This window comes from Phoxinus phoxinus (assembly GCF_949152265.1).
Source record: "Phoxinus phoxinus genome assembly, chromosome: 15".
Taxonomy (NCBI): domain Eukaryota; kingdom Metazoa; phylum Chordata; class Actinopteri; order Cypriniformes; family Leuciscidae; genus Phoxinus; species Phoxinus phoxinus.
This window is the reverse complement of record NC_136890.1, coordinates 24,182,518-24,208,892: the sequence shown is the minus strand read 5'-3', so window position 1 is coordinate 24,208,892 and position 26,375 is coordinate 24,182,518. Positions and strand designations below refer to the sequence as shown.

At 37.2% G+C, this 26,375-nt stretch overlaps 2 protein-coding genes across 5 annotated transcripts in view; both read left to right on the top strand.

Moving 5' to 3' along the window:
• csnk1g2b (casein kinase 1, gamma 2b) overlaps positions 1-3,539 on the top strand; it is a 30,235-nt gene extending 26,696 nt beyond the window's left edge. For 2 of the 4 annotated variants that reach the window (XM_079637762.1, XM_079637761.1), the window contains exons 10-12: positions 348-449; positions 1,782-1,888; positions 2,358-3,539. In XM_079637762.1, coding sequence (XP_079493888.1) covers positions 348-449; positions 1,782-1,888; positions 2,358-2,412 — 264 coding nt within the window. In that variant the 3' untranslated portion in view covers positions 2,413-3,539. The remainder of the gene's footprint in view (positions 1-347; positions 450-1,781; positions 1,889-2,357) is intronic. The other 2 variants (XM_079637764.1, XM_079637763.1) reach the window with 1 other exon arrangement.
• A 2,329-nt stretch (positions 3,540-5,868) lies between these two features.
• On the top strand, positions 5,869-16,192 carry mfsd12b (major facilitator superfamily domain containing 12b). Its single transcript, XM_079637281.1, has 10 exons — positions 5,869-6,308; positions 9,251-9,461; positions 9,772-9,904; positions 10,268-10,444; positions 10,603-10,695; positions 11,203-11,295; positions 11,373-11,543; positions 13,122-13,216; positions 13,475-13,599; positions 14,765-16,192. Exons 1-10 carry the CDS (start codon positions 5,900-5,902, stop codon positions 14,842-14,844), a joined length of 1,587 nt encoding a protein of 528 aa, XP_079493407.1. The 5' UTR covers positions 5,869-5,899; the 3' UTR covers positions 14,845-16,192.
• Positions 16,193-26,375: the final 10,183 nt, after the last annotated feature.

Genomic DNA, 26,375 nt, shown 5'->3' with positions numbered 1-26,375 from the left:
TCGCATGTCTTTTAAAAACAATTTTAAGAGATATTTAATGGTCGTGTTCATCTAAAATCTCACATTGATTTCTAATAGAAGCCTTTCTTAACTCTGCATGTTTGCTTTTATTTTTCTCTCACTCTGGTTTTTCTTTATTTCCATTAGCTTATGTCATTCACTATTAACGTTTATATTAGTAATTGAGCAAGCTTCTGCATGTGAGATGTCTCCTTTTTAATGTTGAATTTTTCGTTTGTTTGTTTACTCACCCACCGGCCCCTTCCCATCATACCTCAAAATCTCCACCTCAACCCGCCCCGTTCTCCACGCTTTCTTATCCAAAATGCTCTTCCACTGTCGATCAGTCACCTGAACTCAAAGGAAGTGAGTCCCAGCCCACTTCAGTGACCAATAAGGAGACTCTGGGGTCGCATCTCACGGCCGAGAGGCTGGGGGGCTCAGTGCAGGTACTGCTTGCACGTCATGCTACTTTTTGAGTGAGCATGGCTGCTTCTCTATCTGCTTTTCGCGCACACATTCATCTGACGTCAGCTTGGCTCCTTTAGGCTCCGAACACACTACAGATGGTGGTAGTGGCGTTCCTTGGAGATACCGTGCGTTTTAAAATAGAAGCCATCAAGCGTTTTAGTTTGAGAGCAGCTCATGATGTGATAGGATCTAATGGATGCTGATAGATTTGAAAGAGAAACTCTTATATGGGAAAGGTGCTTGATAAAGCACATGTGCCACCTAGTGTTGGTTTTTGGAATGGTGTCCCATTGTATAAACGCAGGTTTTGTTTTTCATCTCACATCTTAAGATAATTGTCTTTTTATGAATTCATAATTTTTTTTTCAATTTTTCTTTTTAGTTTAGTTAAGTCTGTTCTTGTTGTTTCAGAGATTTTTTTCAGAGGTTTGCACTGTCAAATTCCCAGCAGTGTAGTTTTACTGCTGCCTACATGTATTGACACTGCCTCAGCACAAAGATGGCAGTTGCTCAAGTTTTTCAAAATGGCTTTCATAGGGGTTGAATATTGTTCAGGCCCCTCCCAAAAAAACTAAAGTATTTCGAGAACAGGAATGTTGTAGTATAGTCACATGTTTAATTCAATGTCATTTAATGTTTTATTCACATATTTATTGTATAGGCATGTTACCATACCGCTGAAACTCGAATATCGTGCAAAAGTTAATGTATTTCAGTAATTCAACTTAAAAGGTGAAACTAATATACTATATAGACTCATTACATGCAAAATGAGATATTTCAAGCCTTTATTTGTCATTTCACCTTTTCACAATATTCTAATTTTGAATTTGGGGTGTTCATAAGCTGTAAGCCATAATCATCAAAATTATAACAAATAAAGGCTTGAATGAATCTCACTTTGCATGTAATGAGTCTATATAATATAGTTTCACTAAGTTGAATTACTGAAATTAACTTTTGCACGATATTTAAATTTTTTTGAGTTTCACCTGTATGTTCTTTGTTCTTTTATATATTCATATATATATATATATATTCATGTGTATCAATTGTAATTTTGATGAAATAGGAGTCAGTGCATGTTTATTAGAGTATATCACATACTCTGAAAGAAGTGTGCTCTTTTTGGTTTAAGTCTTCAATCTTCAGTGTTTGCGATCAACAGTTTTCAGTACTTTTTTTATTACAGGACACATACAATTCTTGTGTGAATTCTGACTTTATAATTTTACACAAAATGTGTAAAGAAAATGTTTCAGTTGTGGTGATTGTATGAAATGTTTATATTGTGTCTGTGCGATCCTCAGGTCATGAGCTCCACAAATGGAGAGCTGAACACAGACGACCCAACCGCAGGACACTCCAATGCTCCCATCACTGCACCCGCTGAGGTAGAGGTGGCAGACGACACAAAGTAAGTCACAGATGCTGACTACAGATTTGAAATATGATCACAAATCGTATGTAAACCTGGTAAAAAAAAAACAATCAGTTTCCTTTTTGCTTATTTTTTTTTAATTATCCCTGTATTTGATTGATAATGAATCATAACAGTCAAATGAATCAGTGTAAAATTGACTACTTGAGTATACTTGACTGGTGTCTTTACTCCCATTGGTTGTAAGTTCTAATTTGCATAAATATGCCAGAATTCTGGATGTCAATTTTTGCATTACTGTTGCTCGTCAACTCTAATCGAAAATTAGGTATGTTCATTTTGTCTTTGCATATTGCTGTTTGAATGTCTCTGTACTGATGTAATGTTCCTCATTATGCCTCAGCGCTCTTCAATTTGTAACCGAATTCAACTTCTCAAGACATTTGAATTTTTAATTTATTTATTGTGTGTGTCTGTTGTCATTTTTGCTCTGATTTTCTTTCAGGTGCTGTTGTTTTTTTAAAAGAAGAAAGAGGAAAGCTCTTCAAAGGCACAAGTGAAGCTCACTCTTTGAAAAGAACTTGATACATTCTGGTCACTGTTAAGTTTGAAATGCAAGAAAATACACAGATCTTTCTCTCTCTCTCTCTCTCTCTCTCTCTCTTTCTCTCTCTTTCTCTTTCTTTCTCTCTCTCTCTCTCTCTCTCTCTCTCTCTCTCTCTCTCTCTCTCTCTCTCTCTCTCTCTCTCGCTCTCTCTTTCTTTCTGTTCCCATCACACTTTCTTTCATAGATGCTTCACCACTTAATGGAGTGCAAAGGAATTTTGTTGACTGTCCAACAGACTGGTTCCTTCAAAAAAAGAGAATAAATGAAGATATATGATACAAGACGTGTAAAAAGAAATAAAAAAGAAATCACACATAAACATTCAAAAAGATGAAAAGACTGTGATGATATGAGAGTAATTGATTATATATAAGAACCCCAGTGGTGTGAACTAAAAAAAAAGATGTTGTTTGACACGTTGTATACTAGGTTCAATGCAGAGCATTTATTGTTCATTGATCAGGGGATGAAAACATCAGTGAATGGATGATTTAAGTTTTCTTAAATATAATTTTTATTTCTGACAAAAACGTGAAAGCAGCAGTCGCCTCTGCACTGGGAATGAACCCCACCAAATGACAAAAATAACAGGACACATTTCATCTCAACCAGACTCTGGAGTCTTTTTTTCCTGTGATTTAATTTTTTAATTTTTTTGGACAGGAATCCCTGGGTTGTAAAGCAGTTGTTGTGTCCTGGAAATGCTTTCTTTTTGTCCTTTTTTGTCATTTTTAAATATAAATTCTTCCATTTCTTTCTGTCATTGTGGACTCTGTAGCACAGTTACTGGCCTCAGGTACTGTGGGCGATGGAGAGACAAATGGATATTATTATCTTGTCATTGTTGTTATTGCACTTTTGGGGAAAAAGAAGAACACAACACAGTGGGCTTGCAATGAAACGATGAGGAAAAACTTCAGACAACTGGTGTGGGAACGGTCCCGCACAGAGCCGATATCTGTTCAAGGACCGTTAAAGGAAAAGAAGAAAAAATGTATTTCAGTTTTATTTCTCACATCAAAATTTATTTACCAGGAAATCATAGTTTGTGCCTTTCCAAGTAAAATGTTTAAAATTTAAGCAAGTGTCCTGCACTGACATTTTTTTTGTTGTTGAGTGATACTATTGTTTTTTGTTACGTGTGGATGTGAATGGCTTATGTTGTATATTTCTCATCTTAATGTGTGTTTTAATTTTAGTTCTAAATCAATTATTGTTTGAAAATATATTGTATATATTTCTATTGTATATATATTTCATTAGTGTTAAAAATATACACACAACAGCTACTTTATTAGGTACACCTTGCTAGTACCGGGTTGGACCCTCTTTTGCCTCCAGAACTTCCTTAATTCTTCGTGGCATAGATTCAACAAGGAGCTGGAAACATTCCTCTGTGATTTTGGTCCATATTGACATTATAGCATTACAGATTTGTCAGCTGCACATCCATGCTGTAGAGTTTAGTGTACTCGTCCTTTTCAAGAAACCAGTTTGAGATGATTTGAGCTTTGTGACATGGCGCATTATATCCTGCTGAATGTAGCCATCAGAAGATGGGTACACTGGTCATAAAGGGATGGATATGGTCAGCAACAATACTCAGGTAGGCTGTGACATTTAAACTATGCTCAATATTGGTACTAAGGGACCCAAAGTGTGCTAAGAAAACATCCCCCACACCATTACATCACCTCTAACAGCCTGAGCCGTTGATACAAGGCCGAATGGATCTGATCCTACCATCTAAATGTTGCAGCAAAAATCGAGACTCATCAGACTAGGCAACGTTTTTTCCCATCTTCTATTGTCCAATTCTGGTGAGCTGATACGAATTATAGCCTCAGTTTCTTGTTCTCAGCTGACAGGAGTGGCACCCGGTGTGTGTTCTGCTGCTGGAGCCCGTCTGCTTTAAGGTTCAATGTGTGCGTTCATATGCTCTTCTGCAGACCTCTGTTGTAGCAAGTGTTACTGTTGCCTTTCTATCAGCTCAAACCAGTCTAGCCTCCTCTGACCTCTGGCATCAACAAGGGATTTTCACTCACAGGACCGCCACTCACTGGAGATTTTCTCTTTTTGCGACCATTCTCTAGAGATTGTTGAGCATGAAATGCCCAGTAGATCAGCAGTTTCTGAAATACTCAGACCAGCCCGTCTGGCACCAATAACCATGCCATGTTCAAATTCCCTTGAATCACTTTTCTTCCCCATTCTGATGCTCCGTTTGAACTTCATCAGATAATCTTGACCATGTCTACATGCCTGAAAGCTGCTGCTGTGGGATTGGCTGATTAGATGTTAATGAGCAGTTGAACAGGTTGTACCAAATAAAGTGGTCTGTGTGTGCATACTTGTATACGGTTTATGAGGACACAAATGTGTAATTGACTGATTTCCTGTCGCCTCTTAAACCAAATGACTTTAAAAATATACTGAAGAGTGTTTTTTTTTTTTTTTTTTTTTTAAATGCTGAAAGTTTTCTGTGATGTGGGTATGTTTAGAGTAAGGGAATATAACATTTGATTAGCTCAGTATAAAACCATTATGTCTATGAAGAGTCCTCGTAAACCACATATACAAGCATGTGTAAAACAAACAATATTGGCCTATGTATTGAACAAAATTAGAATTTAATAAGGACTTCTAACTCAATGTAGGCCTACCTACTGTCTAAATTGTATTTTATCTTCAACAACAGTACCACCAATCCCAATAGATTATCAGGTCATTCATATTAGACCCATTGTGACATCATCAACACTTTATATGAGTGTCTTCGCCTGTCTGTAGCCTACTGTCACGTCATATACGTCAGATCTTGTGAGGTTTAAAAGAAGAAGTTATCAGGTGATGCTTTAGACATTTATTAGCAATAGTGTTAATAGGGGCTAAATTTGTATTTTGGGAACTAACTATGGAGGACCACAAGTGTCACGGAAATAGTAATAAAGCATGTCATTAACTAATTGTATAATTGAAATAGGCATTAATACATTTGTTTACTGATACGTGAATCTATAAATAAATAGACTTCGACTTTTTGAATGGGCAATAAATGCAGTAGTTATAAAGATTTACAAAAAAGTAAAACACAAAACCCTCAATAAGTGGTTGTAATTTGTGGTCCTCCATGTACCGTACCATCTTGTCTGTTTCATCCTAGACAAAATGTTCAGCCTTTACAGTTTACACATTTTCCATTAGGCCTACACCTTTTCCATTGTAATATATGTTAACAATCTGATAATCATGGTAATTAGGTTCTCAATTTTTTTATGACATTATATCTGTGGCTTATACACACCAAGGGGATTTTGCCACCTTTTCACTCATTTTAAAAAGTGCATGTGTGCTGTTATGAAAATCAATTCATAGTAACATCCCCTTTTTCGAGAGTGGGTGTGAGATGCAGAATTAAAACAGAAAACCGACACTGCTTGATGCAAACAATCCCTGGCAGAAACCATTTCACTTTTATTTCAGTAAAGCATCGTTTTCTATGGGATTCCGGATTCAATTCAGTCGGCTGGATAACTTCGTGTAAGAGCGTCTCTGTTTCATCTGGTTTTCCTTCATTCACGATGTCCGATCAGCCGTTAACTTTACCAGTGTGCAGGCGACTGACGTACGCCGTGGGACATTTCTTTAACGACCTTTGCGCTTCTATGTGGTTCACGTATTTACTGGTGTATTATCACTCGGTTCTCGGTTTCAAGGACACGAACGCAGGTGTGCTGCTGCTGGTCGGACAGATCGCGGACGGGATCTGCACGCCGCTTGTCGGATACGAATCCGATCGGAGGGCAGGATGTGGAAAGTATGGTAAAAGAAAGACCTGGCATTTAGTGGGTAAGAGTGTGAATTCAAACTTGTAACTTAATTGAACAGACTATATCAAGCGGTCTGTGTGGAGGAGCGCGCGTTCTTTGATTTTTTCTTTCTTTCTGCTATATCCTATTTTCTACATTCTACTCAATAAATTATATATAATAAAATTAAGTTGCCGTACGTGGAGCTTTAAAATAATCTGTTGAAGTTGTAGGCTATTCCACTTAAAATTCCTGCAAAAACTACCGCTGTGTGGGACTTAACGTACACTCTAAAAAATAAAACATTGGGTCAACAAAAAAAAATATGTTAACGTTTTCCACTAGAATTTTTAAGTTAAGACTGCTGGCATAATTACATTAATTCAAAGCGATGTTTTGAGTATGGTGAATTACCTTTTAGTCCACAATAAAACGCATTTCTAAGTAACATGAACTTAATAATTTTCAACATGAATGCAAGTAATTAAGTTGATCCAACATAATGTTTTAAGTTAGGTGAAGAAGTTTTTTCCTACCGAAGCTTCGAAGCTCAAAAATGGTATTCGGAGCAGCCCAAATTTTAAATAACACAAATTAAATTACTGACTTTTATAAGGAATTATGTATATTTTTAAACAGCTTTCCAATCACTATTTATCTTTTTAGCACCATTTTTAAATTGTAATATATTTCTCTTTTAAACATACATGTAACATTCATCTTTTAATATATTTCCCTTTCAAAACATTTAAATGAACTATAATATTAATATAAACATAATTAAAGAAGTCGTTTGACATACGTTATAACGAGTCATTAATGTCCTTTAAATTATATGTTTCATATAATAGAACAGAAGCTATATATTGTGAATTTAAACATTTCTCGAGTCGTTTACCAGCGGCAGACGTCAGGAGGACCAGCCAAGGTAAAGGCTGTTCCAGGCGGCTTACATGGGCTCGAGCACCCGGTGATCCCCTGGGTCTCACACAACCCGAAAACGTCCGATCAAATGTTTTAAATAGGCGCTATCTTTATAAATAAACCACAGATTTGAGCTTTAAACAACTACATTCTCGACTGAACAACTCTTAAAACTACATTTCGTGACACAATAACAGTAGTATTTTTAAATTTCCCGCAGCACTTGCCTCTCCCAGATAGGGTGACCAGATGTCCCGAAAAATTCGGGACAGTCCCGAAATCTGAGCTGTTGTCCCGAATCCCGAATCCGGCCCTAATTGTCCCGAAAATTATACTTATACAAAATCTTGAATAGAACTTGTATGATAAAACATTAAAAACTGTCCGTGGAGGTTGAGTTTCTTTTTATCTTACAAAAAAAGAAACAAAAACAGATGCCGCAGCCAAAAGCAGCCAGTGTATTATGATATATGAGCCAGCCCCCGCCGGCCGGCGGCTCATTGGCTGCGGCATCTTTTTTTGTTTTCTTTTATTTCTAAGATACCGAAGGCGCGAATTTAGATATGCATAATGCATCACTTCAATCTTTAGATGCTAATAAAACAATTTCAACTCAAATTAATGTTTCATTATGTTTAATTTATTTGACAAGTAATTTTATATCGTTTGACCAGCAGGCGTCACCAGCGCGCGGTGTTTACAAAAATTTTTTTGAACACTACACCCCCCCCCCCCCCCCCCCGTCCCGAATTTCAACCAATCGCATCTGGTCACCCTACTCCCAGAAGAAGCGGATTTCGCCTCGGACGCGCTTCAATTTCGCTCCAAACGCTTGCTTTTTATACGGACGCGCGAATGCATTCAAAATGTTCAAGCGTCAAATTAGACGCGGCAGGCGCGAATTTGACGCGCTATTCGTGTCCGGTGTGAACGCACAGCCTACTATCAACACTCAACTCAAATTTCAGAATAAGGACTTCGAGATTTCGGTATTCGGTTACTATACAGTAGGCTATCACCAACAGAATCCTGAGCGAATGCAAATGTGTAATTAAACATAAAATTACTAACCATTCACCAGATTGAGTTTCAACTGTGTGGTCCCACTCGTCGTCTGGCATTGAACATGCATGCGCGCGGAAACTGTGGGCCGTTTACACGTCATCAAATTGTATTTTACATTAGCAGAACTTAAAATTAAATGATTTTTGATTGACTGAAAATGTTAAACTCTGACAAGTCATGATAGTATATTGAATCAATAGGCATAATTTGTGTCATCCAAGCTCAATAAAATAACAATTACAAGTAAAAAGTCTAACTGTATCTCAGAACTTGATTTTTTATTTCACAACAATATGTATATTTAAGTAATGACTAAAGGTCCTCTGAATTAGTTTTTAGAGTGTATAGATGTAGCCGTATGTTACACTCCATCTGACATGATGATGGTTCATAAGCAAACAGGAAAAAGAAGCGAAAACTTGTCAGCTGTAGTCAGGGAAATGTTAGATGTGAATAGGGTACAAAACAGCGCCCTGAAAATTGCCAACAAATTGGCAAAAAAAAATCATGTAGCCTACTTTGATTAAAAATCAGATTTGTTTAGAAACCCTTTCAACCCCTTATTTGTGTGATTTTGCTATATTTTATATAGACAAAATTGTAGCCTATAAAAAATATAGAAAAATGCCAGAATAGGTAACAGGATTGCAAATTTACTTACATTTTTCATTTAAATTTACTTGCATAGGCCTATGTAGCAGCTAGTTTGAGACATAATTTGGTTTGTAGTTATAAAAAAACGTATATTTACCACAAATTTAACAAAATGGTTGGTTTTATATCTTTCTTTTTCTCACAGTAACTTGGGTAACAGGGTTGAATAAGCACAAATGCACCCAACACTACCAAAATTGGATATCAGGAATCAGAATTGGAATCAGATTTACTGTCATGCTGTAAAAAAAAAAAAAAAAAACTTCCAAATTATGTCACTTTCTGAGTGTCACACATTCACTGCACTCACTGTTCAGTTTACTGCCAATTTCCCCTCAGGAACTATTAGTGTGTTTGCCTCCTTCCCCTTCATATTCAACCCCTGTATCGGTTGTGATGAGAGCACCCCACAGACGACGGCACTCATTTACATTATCCCATTCATCATCATCTTCCAATTTGGCTGGGCTGCTACCCAGATATCCCACCTGTCGCTCATTCCTGAGCTGGTCACATGCGAGCACGCCAAAGTGGAACTAACGTCATACAGGTATATCATTCCTCTTTAATTAAAAACCACGTAAGCCAATGTAGTGTTGACAAACTTCAAAGTCTTAAGCTATTCAGTGACACTGTTGGATACATTTGGTCTTAGAAATAAAAGAGGAAACAACAAGAAAACCGTTTCCTTATTTTAAAGTTCGCATGAAATGAGTCTCCCTATCTATTTTTAAATGCATGTTATTGATCTTATTATGAACTATTCATCTGCGCATAGTGGCTTTTCATTGACGTCAGTTTGTTGCTTCATGTAACTTTGTTATGGATGATCTTTAAGAGTGGTTTGCTTTCCTGTACAGGTATGCTTTCACAGTGGTGGCAAACATTGTGGTGTATGCTGTGGCTTGGCTCATGTTCCACTTCCAGTCCCAACAGACAGATGACCCATCTATTTCTCAGAATCTGAGCTGGTTTGATGTTCCCACATTCAGAGTGAGCAAATGCAAATATATTCATACCCTTGGCAATGGAGATCAAATTGAAGAGTTACTTATGATGTCTGTCTATCAAGCTGAGAACATTTAGCCTACATTCCGAGTTAAAGGGATAGTCCACACTAAAATGAAAATTCTTTTTTCCAATTTACTTACCTTAATGTTGATACAAACCTGGCTGTATGCCTTTCTTTCTTCTGTGGAACATAAAAAAGAGGAATGTTGGAAAACAAACATTGACGTTCCATTGACTTCATACAAAAATAGAAAGTTAATGGGAACTGAAACTGTTTGGTTACCAACATACTTCCAAATATTTGTTAATTTCTTCTTAATAACGGCTTAATCTTTGTTGGGACAGTATCTGGCGCTCATAGTATGGGCCATTGGTACTGTTACCTCCATCATCTTTCACGTGGGCACTAAGGAAGTCCAGCCTCAGGAGACTAAAGAGACTGGACAATCTCAGCCTCCAACCCAGACCTCCGGAGCCCTGCTCCAGTGGAAACACTGGTTCATCGAGCCTGCCTTCTATCAGGTGATCTCATGAAGACCTCGCACTTTTACTATGAACAAAACACACAGACACACAAGATGCCTTATGGAAACTACAAACATGTATAAAGTCTTATAATGAAATATTTTTCGCAGTATGCTATTTAGTAACAACAAAGAATGTTTGTTCTCTTCCTCCAGGTTGCCATATTATATATGTGCACTAGACTGATTGTAAACCTGTCCCAAACGTACATCCCGATGTATCTGACAAACTCCTTATCACTGCCAAAGGTGAGGAACATGACACTTCTCAATATAAACTTGTTCATTGAAATAAAATAAAATGAAAATTCTAAACTTAAAAAAACTCAAACAAATTTAGAAATGGTTCCTTGGCAACTAACTAAAATAAAAATAGTTTAAGTTAAAGTACTAAAATGACTAAAACTTACTCTGAAATAAAATAAATGAATGCTAAATAGAAATATATACTGTATATACACTAGTGCTGTCAAATCGATTAATCGCATCTAACATAAAAGTTTGTAAATGTATAATATATTATATAAACGTGTGTGTGTGTTTATATATATATATATATTTATAGATATACACACCTTATATACCGTATATACACACATACACACTGAATTTAATTGCTTGTACAAAGAAAACTAAAATTAACATAGTTTATATGTACTTTTAATTACAATACCACATATGTACAATAAGGCTGGTTTGGGCAGTTATGTTCTGGCACAATGAAGTGAATGTAAACTTGAGCTCTCTTTTTTGCAGAACTACATTGCAACTATTCCCCTGGTCATGTATGTCAGTGGCTTGGTGTCTTCTCTGGTTATCAAGCCTGTTAACAAACGGATCGGCGCCTCTGTGAGCTTTTACTGTTTCTCCGATTTATCCGAATACCGTAAATCAAAATGCCTCATATGTCATTTCTGCCTTTGCAGATCACCTATTTTGTAGGTCTTGTGCCCATAATGGTGTTTTCCTTCTGGGCTTTGGTGGACACAAACATGGGTCCACGGGTTTACGGAGCCGCCGTGCTGCTGGGAGCTGGATCTGCTGTCATTCTGGTCATGTCACTGTCCATGACCGCCAATCTCATCGGAGATCAAACAGTATGTGATGATATCATTATCATATGCATAAATGTATATCAAGTGATAATTCTTAAAACTGTTTTTGAGGGGCTCTGCACAAAATCTGTTTCAAACTAATTCATCAGATGTGATTTATACAAGTAATTGGTAATCAGCTTGGTGGTTCAAGCTTACTAAAATATCAAGTTTCGTTAAATATCTCAATAATGTACACAGTGCAGCAATGAACACAGCACAAATGGTGATGTCCGACTTGCAAACAAGTTACTTTAATAAACTTGTACTTTGTAACGAGTCAGTTCAAAAACATTACCGACATACATGTGTTTATATACAGTACATACACAGGTTTCTTGTATACAAACAATACCGGATGCGCGCGCATCCTAGAGGCAAGACCGCTATATGTTATGCCGAGTTCTGTAAAAGAACATTGTAATTAACGTAGATTTCGCATTGTTTGTAAATTCTTGTTGACTCAATAATAAACTGCAATTTCAGAGTTGGATCTGTTCGCTTGTGTTTCATTTGCATATTAATATAACATTATGTAAAACGTTAGTTAGTTGACTGTATGAAATTGTCCAACTAAGTTTGCGAATCATAAAAACATGACATACCCTATGCATTTAGGTTAGTTTACAGCACAACAGCTCCGCGTCATCTCTGCTTCTGCTAGATATAGCCGTAAAGACTGTTGCTTTCTGCCTCTTAGATGCGCGCGCATCTACGTGATGACTTTGCACAGAAACCCGTGTATAGATTCCTCATTAGCGGCTGTTCCGTCCGCCATATTGGAACTGTCAAAGTTGGTCCATGAAAACTTGAGAGTAAGTTTACTGTGCGTCTTCAACCATAGTTATAAGCAAGTATGAATATCCATATCAGCAATAGACTTAAGCAAATGAGTTTCAAAGGATTTAATACAACAAGACGAAGGCATTAGCTAACATGACATTTAAAAGTTATTGAGTTAATATAAAACAAAAACACATACTCACCTGTGAAAGGTTATCTAATTTTTTCGGGAATTTAAATCTCGGCAGTTTTTACATGCAGAGGCTTGTACACTGTACACTGTTGTGACATCCTGGAAAACTTGATTTTTTTTTACTGTGAGTGACGACAACATTCTGAAATGTTGACCGTTCAAAGTTGGCAGATGCATTGACATGTCTGGAGTGGTTGAATGTGGAATCTATGTATATGATTACTGAGTTCACGGTCGACTTCCTCGCTGAACTGTTTTTCAGTAATGTCCGATTTGAACCGGGAACGTTATTGTGATGTACATTTTAGATATGTGAGACTTACATTACACCATTTACTGAATGGTGTAATTAATTCTGATTTGGTTTACTGAATATATAACAACATATAACAACAGCCATTATAAATATTCAAATAGAACAGCTATTTTAAATTGAAATAATATTTCATAATATTCCTGTTTTACTGTATTTTTCATCAAATGAACGCAGCCTTGGAAAGCACAAGACAAGAGACTACCGTACTTTTTAAAATGTAAAAAAAATCGTAATTATTCCCAACTGTTGACTGCCAGTGTAGCTCTAATGAAGATCTTTCTTTTAACAGCAAAGCGGTGCTTTTGTGTACGGGGCAATGAGCTTCACTGATAAGGTGGCCAATGGACTTGGAGTCATGATAATACAGGCTTTACATCCCTGTCAGTGAGTACAATGAGCCTCCTGACTCATGACTGTAGTGGCTGGGAATGTAGAATATTTAAATACCCTTCTTGTCTGCAAATACCATCTTGACTGCACAATCTACTTGTTTCACAGGGACACTGATTGTTGTAATGTGTATGCTGCAGATGGCCCATATGTGTGTGTTTGAGTGTGAAAGTCTAACTTTTCATTGTCACATTTTTTATGTATGTTTCTACTTGGCTTTGCTTCTCACATTATTTTGGTCTTTATTGACAGCACACTGGACTCTGACTGCAAATGGTTCTATCGCACTGTCATGGTGGTCGTCACTGCCGGTGTGGCCGCTGTTGCTGCTCTCTGTCTCTCAACCATCCTCATCTGGCCGATTGCAATTCGCCAACGTGAGTCTTGGAATTTTTTGAAACCTACACAAAATGTGTTGTTGTTTAACCACTAAATGATGGATATGATGGCTTGGTAACACACATTTTCTGAAAGGTTGCTGATCTTTGTTCTAGAACAAAAGGGGAACTAGATTTTTCTAGTTTCACTGGGTGAAAGTTTGATTTGATTTATTTCTTCTGCTGAACACAAAACCTACTGAAACAGTTAAAGGGCCCCATTGACTTCCATAGTATTTTTGTCAATGGGGTCCATCAACTGTTTGGTTACCCATATTCTTCAAAATATCATCTTTTGTGTTTAGTGGACAAAAGAAACTCATATAGGTTTGGAACAACTTGAGGGTAAGTAAGTGATGATAGAATTGTTATTTTTGGGTGAATTATTCCTTTAATGGTGATTATATTAAATTGTGAATTGCAATTTAAAATGACATGAATAACATGTTTTTCTGAAATGAAATAAGTGTGGGGAATATATCTGAAAAATAATGATTGTGTATTAGGGTTTTGTTACTATCTATTATAGTGTAACTGTCACGGCTCGCAGCATGGGAGACGGAGATGAATGTAGTAAACTTTCTTTAATCGTAGAAACTCAGGATACACAGGAACAGTTGAGACAGCGTGTCAAACACGAACAATACCGGACGATGAACAGAATACAGGCAGGAACTTAAATACACAGTGATGATTAACACGAAGGACAGGCAGCTGTTAGGAAGGTGATCAGTGTCCATGGTAACAGATTAGTGGCGGGAAACACAGACAGGGAAACGCAAGTGAGGAAATGAAAACAAACTGAAAGTCTCTAAACATAACGGTGACAGTAACGTTATAAATCGGAATAAAAATATTTCCCATTCAAATTTATTTGCATAGAAATAAAAACATTTCCCATTCAAATGTATTTGCATAATGCGTTTTACAATAAATATCAATCTAAAGTAGCATTTAAAAATGATTGCATTTAACATATTAGTATTATATGTTTGTTAACATGTTCAAATCCCATGTTCACCCGCTGTTAAACAGCATTTTGCAATAACAATGTATTCCTGATGTTAGCGCTTATCTAAGCTTTTCATCTGCAAATACTTATTTGCATTATTTCCTTATGTGCTTTCTCTTTATTCCTATTACAAATCCATTTGTGCCTCTTCAGGTCTAGCGGTCATCAGAGGGCTGATTGGTACACATGAGGATGAGACGAGCAGCTATGGGAGCAATGGAAGGTTGAACTGACACATTCAGTGTTAAAAACTTGAAAACACTCAGACCAGGCAGAGGAAACTGTATGCTTTCTTTTGCAACTAACCAGGAACAAGGAAGAAAAGGAACTGTGCTGCTCTGTTATCACAATCTCTTTTCTCAGCACTTTGGAGGTGCGAGTTTCTGCATTGTTTTTGTGTCGTATGTGAAATATGAGCTCAGGTCTGTCACATGGAGAGACGACTCAAAAAAGACAATGATTATGTGACACATTCAAGATGATGAGGAAGTTCTGAAGCTGAACATTTTCCCAAACATTTCAAAAGATTCCACTAGAGATGTAGTTTGTATAAAAACGTAATGAGGTGCCTTTTGAAAAGGATACAGATACTGATTTTTGAAAGTTTTGCAGAATCTTTTATGCAAAGTGAGCTGTACTGTACAGTTTTATGACAGAGACAATCTGGAGCAAGCTGGAGTTTAATGTTCTTATTAGGGGCACAATCTCAAAAGTAGCAGTTCTTGAATTGTCCCATCCTGGTTTTGAAGCCATTAAACCACTAAGCCACTACATCCCACTATAAGTCGTAATTCTGTGTACATCACTTGCATTAGTATTTTTTTTAATTAAAATAGAGAAGTGAGTGAAGCTTGTTTGACCAGTTAGGCCTGTGCTGTTTTTAAGTGGTACATGTGATACCTGTAAAAGATAAAACGTTTTCTAAAGTTATGCACCAACTTTTTCAGGATTGGTGCCATTCCAGTTACCGTCATCGGTTCTGCATTTACATTCCATGGACTCTTCGCTGCTTAATTCACTAACATGTCTATTTTTTTTTAAGTGCTTGTCTTCTCTGCTAAGAGAAAACTAGCTTGTCAGCCTGATGTTTTGTGTTGACCTGTGGGGTGTTCAATTACATGGCAGTTACATTTTTATCCACTAGATGGAGACAGCAAGCTTATGATAAATAATAATAATATGATAAAATAATCTGACTCTGCTTTAAATTAAAATCCTAAAGAGCACATCAAATCAAAATGACTGCAATCAAAAAAAAAAAAATCCTCCATCAATAACTATTGTTTTTATTGAATAACATACAGTTATTGGAAGTTCTGGAATCACACAATGAGTCATGGTAAAGCTGTCACAAATAATTACAAAAATATTGAAAATAACGTATCAATATCTTAGCCTCTATGGGGGCTTTTATTATTGTGTTTGACATATGGGAGACCTTCGAGTCAAAATGTTTGAGAACCACTTGCTTAGTGCCACTGCTGTGGATTTTGGAAAGTAGAAAAATTACTTTTTTTTTTACATTGACATCCATCATGTTAAAATTTGTCATAAAAAAAATAAAACGTGTCCTGGCTACATGATTGAAATGTGTTTTTGAACCTAGAATTCAGTTTTTCTAGAATTTCTGTTCCTAGAATTACAATACCATAGAAGAATCAAAAAGTACAGGACCTATACAATTACATGGAGGTTATGGCACATGGATTCTCTCATAGTTGTGCTACAAAAAAGCTTTTCAAGATTACAGCCCTGCTTCCCTCCCGGAGCTCTGCGGATAGTCCATCAATGCTGTCGTACCTGAATACACTAGGGTCATAATACTGGGTGGCATTGCCATTTGAAATAAATTTCTGAAACACAAGCAGCAGAAACAAATGCAAAAGCACCCTTTAATTAAAGCAGAGCTGCCTGACTCCTGGGTATCAGCCCACGGTGTGCCAGCAGCAATACCCCCCTTGCAGTCTTTGAACATGCTGCTGTGGCTAATTTGAGGGGCAGGCGTCATCTCCGCCTGTTAGTGTGACCACTAATTGGAGTCTGGACCATGGCCTGTACTTGGATGGAGGCAGAGCAGTGTGAATGATATAAGATTACATCGTGAGGGGAGCAGAGGTAGGGGACTGCCACCCATGTATACTGGAGATGCACTATGACTGTATGGAGGGATTCAGAGAGGTTGAACAAATCACACACAAGCTGCCAAATTCTTCACTTTATATACTTCTATAGATCAGTCATTATAAGTGGTGAAAGGGGTTTAGTTATTATGGTTGCATTTTCCAACAGCATTTCATTTTAATACCCATTTGCATCTATTATAAAAATTACCATGGTAACTATGTTTTGACCTAAATTGCCACAGTTATTGTCAAAGTCGACATGAAACAACAGAAGTTAAGAGAGTCTTTTTCCCTATTGTGACGTATACTTGAATCAAACTGCTTCTCGAACAAAACAAAAACAAAAACAAATTTAGGGGCGGGCGGGATTTTGTCTATCGGGAATTGATTGGATCATTTTGGTTTGCTATTGCCGTGATGTCATGTGAGTGACAGGTTGTTCCGCCCTCGCGGCAGTAAACACGTTATTAGAAGAGAAGAGATTTCGCTGCAAGAGGGAGGGGAAGTTACTTTGATTAAATATTATGAGGCCACATGACTTTTTTTGGGAAATAAAAAAATGTATGTACAGATAAATCACATACACACTCTAAAATAGCTAGCGTTATTTTTTGGGTAGTTTTTGTGTTACCTAGGGCTCGAGATTTTATCGCGGGGATTTTTGCGACCTCTTCAGGAGAGAGCAGTGCAGCTCAGTCAAATGTCTTATGTAAAATATGTAGTTTTGTAGTATACTGTAGTATTTTACAAGTACAAGTATTTGTTAAACAAGCTTTATCGACTAAAATAACTAGCTTCCGGCAGACACCTAAAAAGTAACCCTTGAACTTAAAGGTAGCCAACAATAAGCCTATGTAAGAATTTTGTAATAAAATATCCAAATTTCACTTGCACAGTGTGATATTTCCTGCAGTTGTGTACTTACAATATCCCAAAAGTTCCCAAAGATTTTTATTTTCAGAGAAAGTCCAATTTTAAATAATTGGCCATCCTTGAAAGTGGCAAACCTGTTCACTTGTCGCCTGTCACTGACGTAATATCCGCGTTATCCCTGGTTTCCGCCTGTCTATGTGTTTCCTCTCGTCTACTGCCATAGTAACCATGACGACAGTCGTGGACAGTGCGTAGTGCGTAACGTCTAGCGGCACGCTGTTGTTGTTTCGTTCAAACTTTGGGAAAAAATGAAAACTAAAACGAGGATCAATATCAGCGTGGCGTTTTCGAGATGCCGAGAGCTCCACGTCCTTGACTAACTTCGACTTGACAGAGACGCAGCTCTTTCGTGTAACGTTACTTTATTAGACAGGTGAGCAAATGTAAGCTAATCAATGTTATATAGTTCAACATGATGAAAAATGTTAGAATATGATCTGTATGATATTGTTGAGCTTACTGCTAGTCTCAAACTAACACATAGAATAACATTATAACTTTCAAAACACAAATGCAGTTTAGTATGATAGTGTAGACCGAGTGAAACAGCGCTGCGTTACATCACAATATTTGATTTGATTTGACTTATTTAATTGTATCCAAAAGACCTTACACATGAAACATAAAAAAATAAAATAAATAAAAGGCATCAAATACAATCGAGGATAAAAACACAATAAAGTCCAGGACTTATACCTCACGCTGCGTTACCAAACGTCAATGTATCTCATCCATAAACATTATTAGATCCATCGGCTTGACGACAAGTTCCATAATTCCGCAGGAAGCTTACGCTACTCCTACATCGTCAAGTGTTACTCTTTTGGCGTAAGTCGACTTGCGTACCGCCGTCTACCGGAAGCTAGTTATTTTAGTCGATAAAGTTTTAAATATGGATATTTTTCTTACACAAACGCATCGCTTCACTTCAGAAGGCCTTTATTAAACCGCCAGAGCTGTGTTGAGCACTTTTATAATGGATTGATGCACTTTGATGCACTTCCAAAAAAATATACCCTTTGACTCCCATTATAAAGCTTGGAAGAGCCAGGACATTTTTTAATATTACTCCGATTGTATTCGTCTGAAAGAAGAATGTCATTTTACTCCTAGAATGGCTTCAGGGTGAGTAAACCATGGGCTAATTTTCATAATGGGTGAACTATCCCTTTAAATGTAGGGATAAATGTATGTAAAAAACGATATAAAATTAGCTATACTGTAAAATATAATAAATATAATCGAAAATAAAGGAATCATCATGCAAACCAGTGGTTGTGTGGATGTTTTAAGAAAGTGTAGATGATTTAAGTTAATACGTAAGCATTAATTCATGTATGAGGGGAAAAAAAAGAGGCTATTATAGTAAAATTTAACCCAACATGTGTTTTGCTCTATATTTTATGGTCTATACTCTATACAATTTGTTTACTTTTTTGACAGTGGTTAACAGTTTTATTCCAGCAACACTAATCATATTTATATGGCATGTTGTTGGTGGAAATGGCGGTTACATGGTAAATGTCTGAGTCTATTGGAACTTGAACATTCCATGTCTTCCACATTGTGATTTTCAGGACTCGCAAAATAAATAAGTAAAAAAGTAACCAAGGCATTTTCAAATAGGCCTATACCATTACCAGGTTTTTTTTTTGCACACTTTTCATTCTTTTTTGAATGTCTTTGGTGGATCAAATGTTATGAATTTGGCTGGAGTTCGCCGGTTACCATGATAATGTTTGAGAGCAAGTATTTTAAAACGAGAACGCCTTACACGTTGTGCTTTTCGTGAATTTGGATGGAGGGATGGAGAGGATGTCATTCTCTATCATAATCTTCTTCTAAACTGGACACTAACAAAAAAAAAAGAAAAAAAGAACAGCGTCCTACCAGCGTTCAAATTACAACAAGCATGTCATACTCGTATAAACAGAAACTTGACATTTAGCGCTCCTGTGGCACAACACCATGTTGACCATTGAGGACTCTATTTTAAACTCAGTTTCTCTTTGGGTTGTTTTATTTAAATGTTCGTCGTCCTTTGTTTTCTTATTGATATTCCAGTAAATGTATGATTTATTTTCTTCCCATGGCTGAAAATGATATGTAACCAAACCTTTTCCTCCTCCTTGGAAGTTTGACAAGCGGCATTTTGCCCTGCTTAACCAATGGACTCACAAATGCACTTCACTGTCAAATAAAATATGTTAAAGAATATTTTCGAACGCGATATTATTAGGCAAGCTATATGGTAGACAGTTTAGACAGTTATTCTGTAGCTAAAAAAATACAAACCATCACCTGTTTGGTGAATAGCCTAGCCTTTATTGGAATATGCTAATTCACGTTGGCACTTCAACTTTTCTATGCCTTTTATTATGGACTTTTTATCGTTACTAAAAAAAATCTATAAAAGGCATTACCGGGAATAGTTCACCCAAAAATTAAAATTAGCCCATGATTTACTCACCCCGAAGCCATCCTAGGTGTATATGATATTCTTCTTTCTGACGAATACAATCTGAGTTATATTAAAAAATGTCCTGGCTCTTACAAGCTTGATAATGAGAGTGAATGGGTGTTTGACTTTGGAAGTCCATTAAAGCGCATTTATTCATGATTAAAGTGCTCGACACAGATCTGTAGGGGTAAATAAAGGCCTTCTGAAGTGAAGCGATGCGTTCGTGTAAGAAAAATATCCGTATTTAAAACTTTATCGACTAAAAAAACTAGCTTCCGGCAGACGGCCGTACGCATCGATTTACTCCAAAATTTCCGCAACTTCCTTTCCATGCCAACATTAAGGCTGTCTGACAGAAAACAAATACAGAAATACACTATAATGTGGACTTTACAAGTTTGCTCATATCCTCTCCTTCAAAACTCCTTTCTAAAGGCTTTTTGTCTCAGAAGGGGAATATGTGGGTATTTGATGCGTCCTTGCAGAGTGACTCTGCAGTTTCACCACACACTCTCCTTCAAAAATCATGAAAAACCTTTAAGAGAAGGCAATTAGAGAGAGGAAAAGGTTACTGGCAAAGAGCATGTGATTATTGTCAGAATAAGGATAGATCACGAATCATTGTGGATGACCAAGGAATGCACATGAGTGAGGTTTCCAGCCCCCAGCTGGGATGGAGGCCTGGCTTGAACCTGTTGGAACTGGATTCGAATTCGTCAAGAATCAGCTGCTGTTCTGACTTTCAGTGCTGCTTTTTTGGTGTCACCCATGATACATTTCACACAGACCTCATTTGCCATGACCACGTAGTAGAGGCTGATGTGCCATGACAGATCATTTGTAAACAAGCAGGGCCAAGTCATTAATGACAGCAATGCATAAACAACATCAGCATTTAGCCAAATCTGATGCAGTGACAAGCTGTTCACACTATCATTTAGGTTAGTCAAAATGACATTCTTGTCTGAGGTTTGCTCTTTGTCTGTTGTCATGCCCTTTTCTAAAGTCAAAGAGTGAGTATGGTTCATGTGGTTTGTTTTAGCATCACAGAGAGCTTTGTTTTCTCCTGCATGCTGGATGTGAGTTGAAGTGTCTGACCCAATATCCTGCCCTTAGAAAATTGTGGTTGGCCAACAGCCCTCTGGCTGGAATATAAGTCAGTAGTATTACTTAATGTACTTTGGAGGCCAACAAGCTTCTATAAAAACAAGTTATTTGTTGTTCTGGCTTTCCCATTTTTCAGACTCAAAGGTGAAGAATACAGTATATATTATTATTCAGTAGTTAGGCTAGTTCTCAAATTTGATTGACCAAGCAGCGTTTCTGGAGTGTGAATAGATTCCAACAGCACTGGGAGTTTTCTCAGTCTGTTCATTAGTGGTGGGTATTTTTCGGACTTTACGGCAGTAGGTGTACCTGACCTTTACGAGTGAGTCATTAAGTAAATTATTCATTCAGCTGATTCATTTACTTAGACACTGATTCCTTCAAGAACAAAACAAGTAGGCTACCGGTAACTCTTTCTGGGCTAGTCATTGATTCATTCACTCAACTGATTTGTTAAAGGATAATTCCGGTATTTAACACCTTGAGTCTATATTGTAGTTTGTTTTGGAGGAACAAGAGTGGTGGACAACATTTTTTTGACAATGGTTCCTCTCTCGAGTTTTTGACTATAATAGAATTGGCCATGGACCCATTTAACATGGAGTCAAGGGGCATGTCCGAAAATGTCATTAAAACAACCTTTAACATTAGTTTTCAAAACTGTGCAACTCACCGAGTGATTAGTGATGTTAGTTGATGTTCCAGAAACAAAAAGTGTTGCGAAATACAGTTTCTGTCGTGTTTTATTCGTCATTTTGTAAAATCCCATTGAATTCTGTTGAAGGACTGAGTGCTCGTTAATATAAATGTGCTACCGGAAACGGAAAGGGGGCTGTTTACATTTGGTCGATGTAGTCTCTAAGAGTTCTAACGGTAAAGCCGTTGGTTCAGTCCAAAATGGCGCCAGCGCGACCGCAGCGCCATCTAGCGATTGTTGTCAAAACTGCAACGGAGTTTCGCCTCTTGTTACTTCTATACTCTTTGGTAGTCTTTTTGCTCGCTTCCGTTTCTCATAAGGCTAGCGAGCAGAGCAACTGTGCTCCAGGAGAGTAAGCGAAATAAACAAACAAAACCTTCATTAATTGTTACTTGTAATATGAAGTTGAACTCGACTGTGACCGTGAGTGTCCCGCGAGACATAAACATCAGTTATCGCCATCAAGTGGTCGGGAGTGTGCTAACGCTTCAGATTCAAATATTGAGGGGAAGTTACACAGTTGTGAAGTGTCTGAAAAAATAGTTCCACTATAGCAAAATAAACGGATTGGAATCATATATTGCGACGATATATTGTTTATAATCATCAACGAACACCACTAACCACTCGGTGAGTTTAACAGTTTTGTAAACGAACATTATTGGCTGTTTTAATGACATTTTCGGACATGCCCATTGACTCCAATGTTAAATGGGTCCATGGCCAATTCTATTATAGTCAAAAACTCGAGAGAGGAACCATTGTCAAAAAAATGTTGTCCACCACTCTTGTTCATCCAAAACAAACTACAATATAGACTCAAGGTGTTAAATACCGGAATTATCCTTTAAGAAAAACTGATTCGTTCGTGTTGTTGGGAGACGTGAAACCATTCTGTTGTGACTTTTTCTGTCACAATTGTCTTTGATGGATCAAAAATAGAAAAAGTAACTGGCAATATTCAGTGACAGTCTAATATGTAAGTTACTCAATATTTTAATTCTTATATATTGAATTGTTGATGATTGCTTTCAATTACCCGAGTCCCGACTAGCATTCTTGCTCCTGTCATAGGCTATTGCTTATATATTGCAAATGTAACTATCTACACTGGACACAAACTGTTGTGTCAAAAAAGCAAATATATAACCCATTAAAATCAATGACAATATGATCTGGATTAGTCTCGCCTTGCCTTTAGTCGCCAATAGTAAACAGATTTCCTGTTCTGACTTACACACGCGTCTTGCTGTACTTTGAACAATATGTAAAAGGTTATCTATTTTAAGCATTTACAATATTTTTTTATTAGGCTATTTAAAAAATGTCTACTTGTACCATAATAGCTTTGCAGTCACCTACATATTTAAAATTTCTCGGGGGGTTTTTTTCATGTATTTTTTATCTATACTGTTATAGACCACAATTTAGTCATATGCTGTGCCATGTGGTAATTAGGCCTAATTTAGGCTACTGTAATTTCGAGATACGATTCACTTCCTCTGACTAGGAATTATGCTTTTCTATGGAAACACTATTGCTAATACAATGCTAAATCAGATATGTAGCCCATGTACAATATATGTATAATAACATTACGATGTCCAGCAATCGATTTAAATGGTAGCCTACATTGTGCTTAATTAGTCGTTTAATTAGATCTAATAAATGTGGTCAGTGCCGAGAATTTTCTCGTGAATAAATACTTAGATCCGATCCGACTATTTTACGTGTGTAGCCTACTTTAATCGTCCAGTGGTCGAACTTTTGCCAAGCGTGTCAGAGGTTCTGGGTTCTAGTTCTAATCCGCATTCCGCAACGGATTGAAGCGCGCGTCCGTGTGAAGATTGTGCGCGAGCCACAAGATCGCAGCGGCAACGAGCACTTTGATCACTTGATTTCATAAACAACACTTTTTAAGCGCGAACGAAATTATTTAACGAACGAACGAAATGAATGCTCTGCTAGTTAACTGGAGATGTTTTATTTATTAGTATTCGTACGTGCCGCGAGATGTTTTAAAAAGTGGTGGGGACAATATCGACCCTGGCAAAAAGTGGTGGGAACATGTCCCACCCGCAAATTACGCATAAAGGTAGGCTATGAATGAATGAACCACGGTCTCACGACTTCAAAGTCACCACCAGTAAGTGCCAACAACTTTTTCAGTTTTTATAAAAAAACTAAAACATTTTCATTGAGTTTGAGTTAGAACAATTTGTAAGAACGCAATTATAAGCACAACGAGGCTGTAAAAGCAGACTGAGCTAAACTGTTCATCTGATGAAGTTTACTCTCCTGGACAGCCTCTGTAGTCCCATTTAGCCACTTGTTAGTTAGCAACCGCCTTTTCAAGCCACATAACAGCTTCAAACAAATCAAGAATGGGGTAATATGGATGTATTTTATGTCGTAAAATAAAACGTGAAAGTGTCTTGAGTTTGTGTTCACCACAGACCTTATTTCAGCCATTCAAAAACCCCATTGACATTCCGAACGATGGAACCGGAAGTGCTAAACTGCTAAATCGCTTCCGCGTTAAGGCCTACAAAGTGATGTCATACCACTCTGTTGTAATTACAATCTCTACGAGGACGTGGATGCTTTTTACAAGTTGAAATCTTTTAATTACGGTAATGATGTGTTAATGTTCGAGACATCCGATTCATTAGCTCCTATAGGTAATAGAAGTAAAAGACACCGGAAGTCATTCATATTAAGGTTAAAAATGGCCACGCCTGCTCTTTCATGAAAAAATAGGGTGGCTAGTAATATGTTTAATTAAAAGGGGGCTTTTGACAATTAGTCCTTTGATGCATGATAGAAACAAAAATTCCCAAATTAAAAAAAGGAAAAGAAAAAGCAAGTAAACCAAACAAACACTGCCCACATGTCCCCCACACTCACTCAGCACTCCTGTGGCCAAGCAAGGGCCGGACTTCTCATTGCCATGTGGTTGATGGAGGTGGTGGGGAAAAAAAAACATTTTAATTTCCACATTCTTGCAAGATTTTTTTTTTTAAATTTCTTCTCACAGAAATGATTTCTATTCATCTTTGTGTGAATCAAAGATGATGAAGATGACAGAATCAGTGCCCTGGTTGCCAGCTGTGTGGTCTCAAAGCGGGAGATTCACAACTCCGTGAAGACTGGGCTTCTGCAACTCGACTCCAATATCATACAGATAGGAAACTCGTGATTTAACAAGGTCAAAAGGAAAAAAAAAGTCTATTGATGTTGGATGACATCATTGTGGCCAGGTCTCGACGTAGGATTGACTTTTTGTTGTTCAATTGTGTGTGTGAGCTGTGCTTGTAAGAAAATAGCATGTTTGAATGCTGCACAGTACGTATGTTCTCTCTATCCTTATACGTTTTTTGGCATCAACTCACAATTTCATCATACATGTGCTTTATAAAACCAAAGCAGTGTGGTTTTGATGCGAGTGTGTGACTGTTAACACAGCTGGCATTAGCTGGTCTGTCTAGCAGCCGGTGGTGGTGGTGATGTGGTCTGGGTGTATGCATGTTCTGCTTAAAGAGTGTGGACTCGTCTTGAGTGGGAACTGTTGTCGAAATCTTAATCCTTTAGGTCTCACCCTCATGCTCTCTCGCTCTCTCTCTCTCTCTGTCTCTCTCTCTCTCTCTCTGTCCCTCTAAACTGTCCAGTCTCTCTCTGTGCCACACAGGGAGGTAAAGATGAGAGCAAGAAAGAGGCAGCTGAGGAGGATTTGCACTTCTGTTCCTCTTGTTTGGCTGAGTTTGGGACTGCTCTAAGAACATCCACATCTCTCTCTCTTTCGCTTCCCGTATCTGTCTCTCTTTATGGAGCTCCCCAGCATCACACACACGAGTGGCAACGCGGCAGAGAATGCCGTGAAATGGCAGCTGTGTTATGATATGACAGCCAAGACCTGGTGGATGGTGAGTGTTATTATTTTACCTACTTTAAAGACACTTCAAGCTAACCTGCTTTAACATGTTCAACCTGTTGCAGGTTTTGCATATATTATATATATATATATTTAGTTTACCAGTCATGACATAATTGGCAGCAGAGTAATTGTTTGAGGGGTCTGACGTGTTATTTATAGTGTGATGAGCAGGTGACCTCAGATGACTTTGGAAATATAGCTGAGCGCTATGTTGTTGAGAGGAAGCTTTTGTGATCTAGATAGGAAATTAGGAAATTTACTGACTTAAACATTTATTTGACCTAACTTGAATGAATAAATTAAAACATATTTCATATATTTGATAATTTGTGTGCAATCAAATATTTTATTTAAATAAATAAATAATATATATATATATATATATATATAATTAGACTTTTTAGCTATAATAGATATAATTTGGCGTTCTTTAACTTCTCTCTCTTTTTATTGTGAAAAACAAGCTCATTTTTTATTTAAAGGTTATCAAACCCAAACGTTTTTTTCTT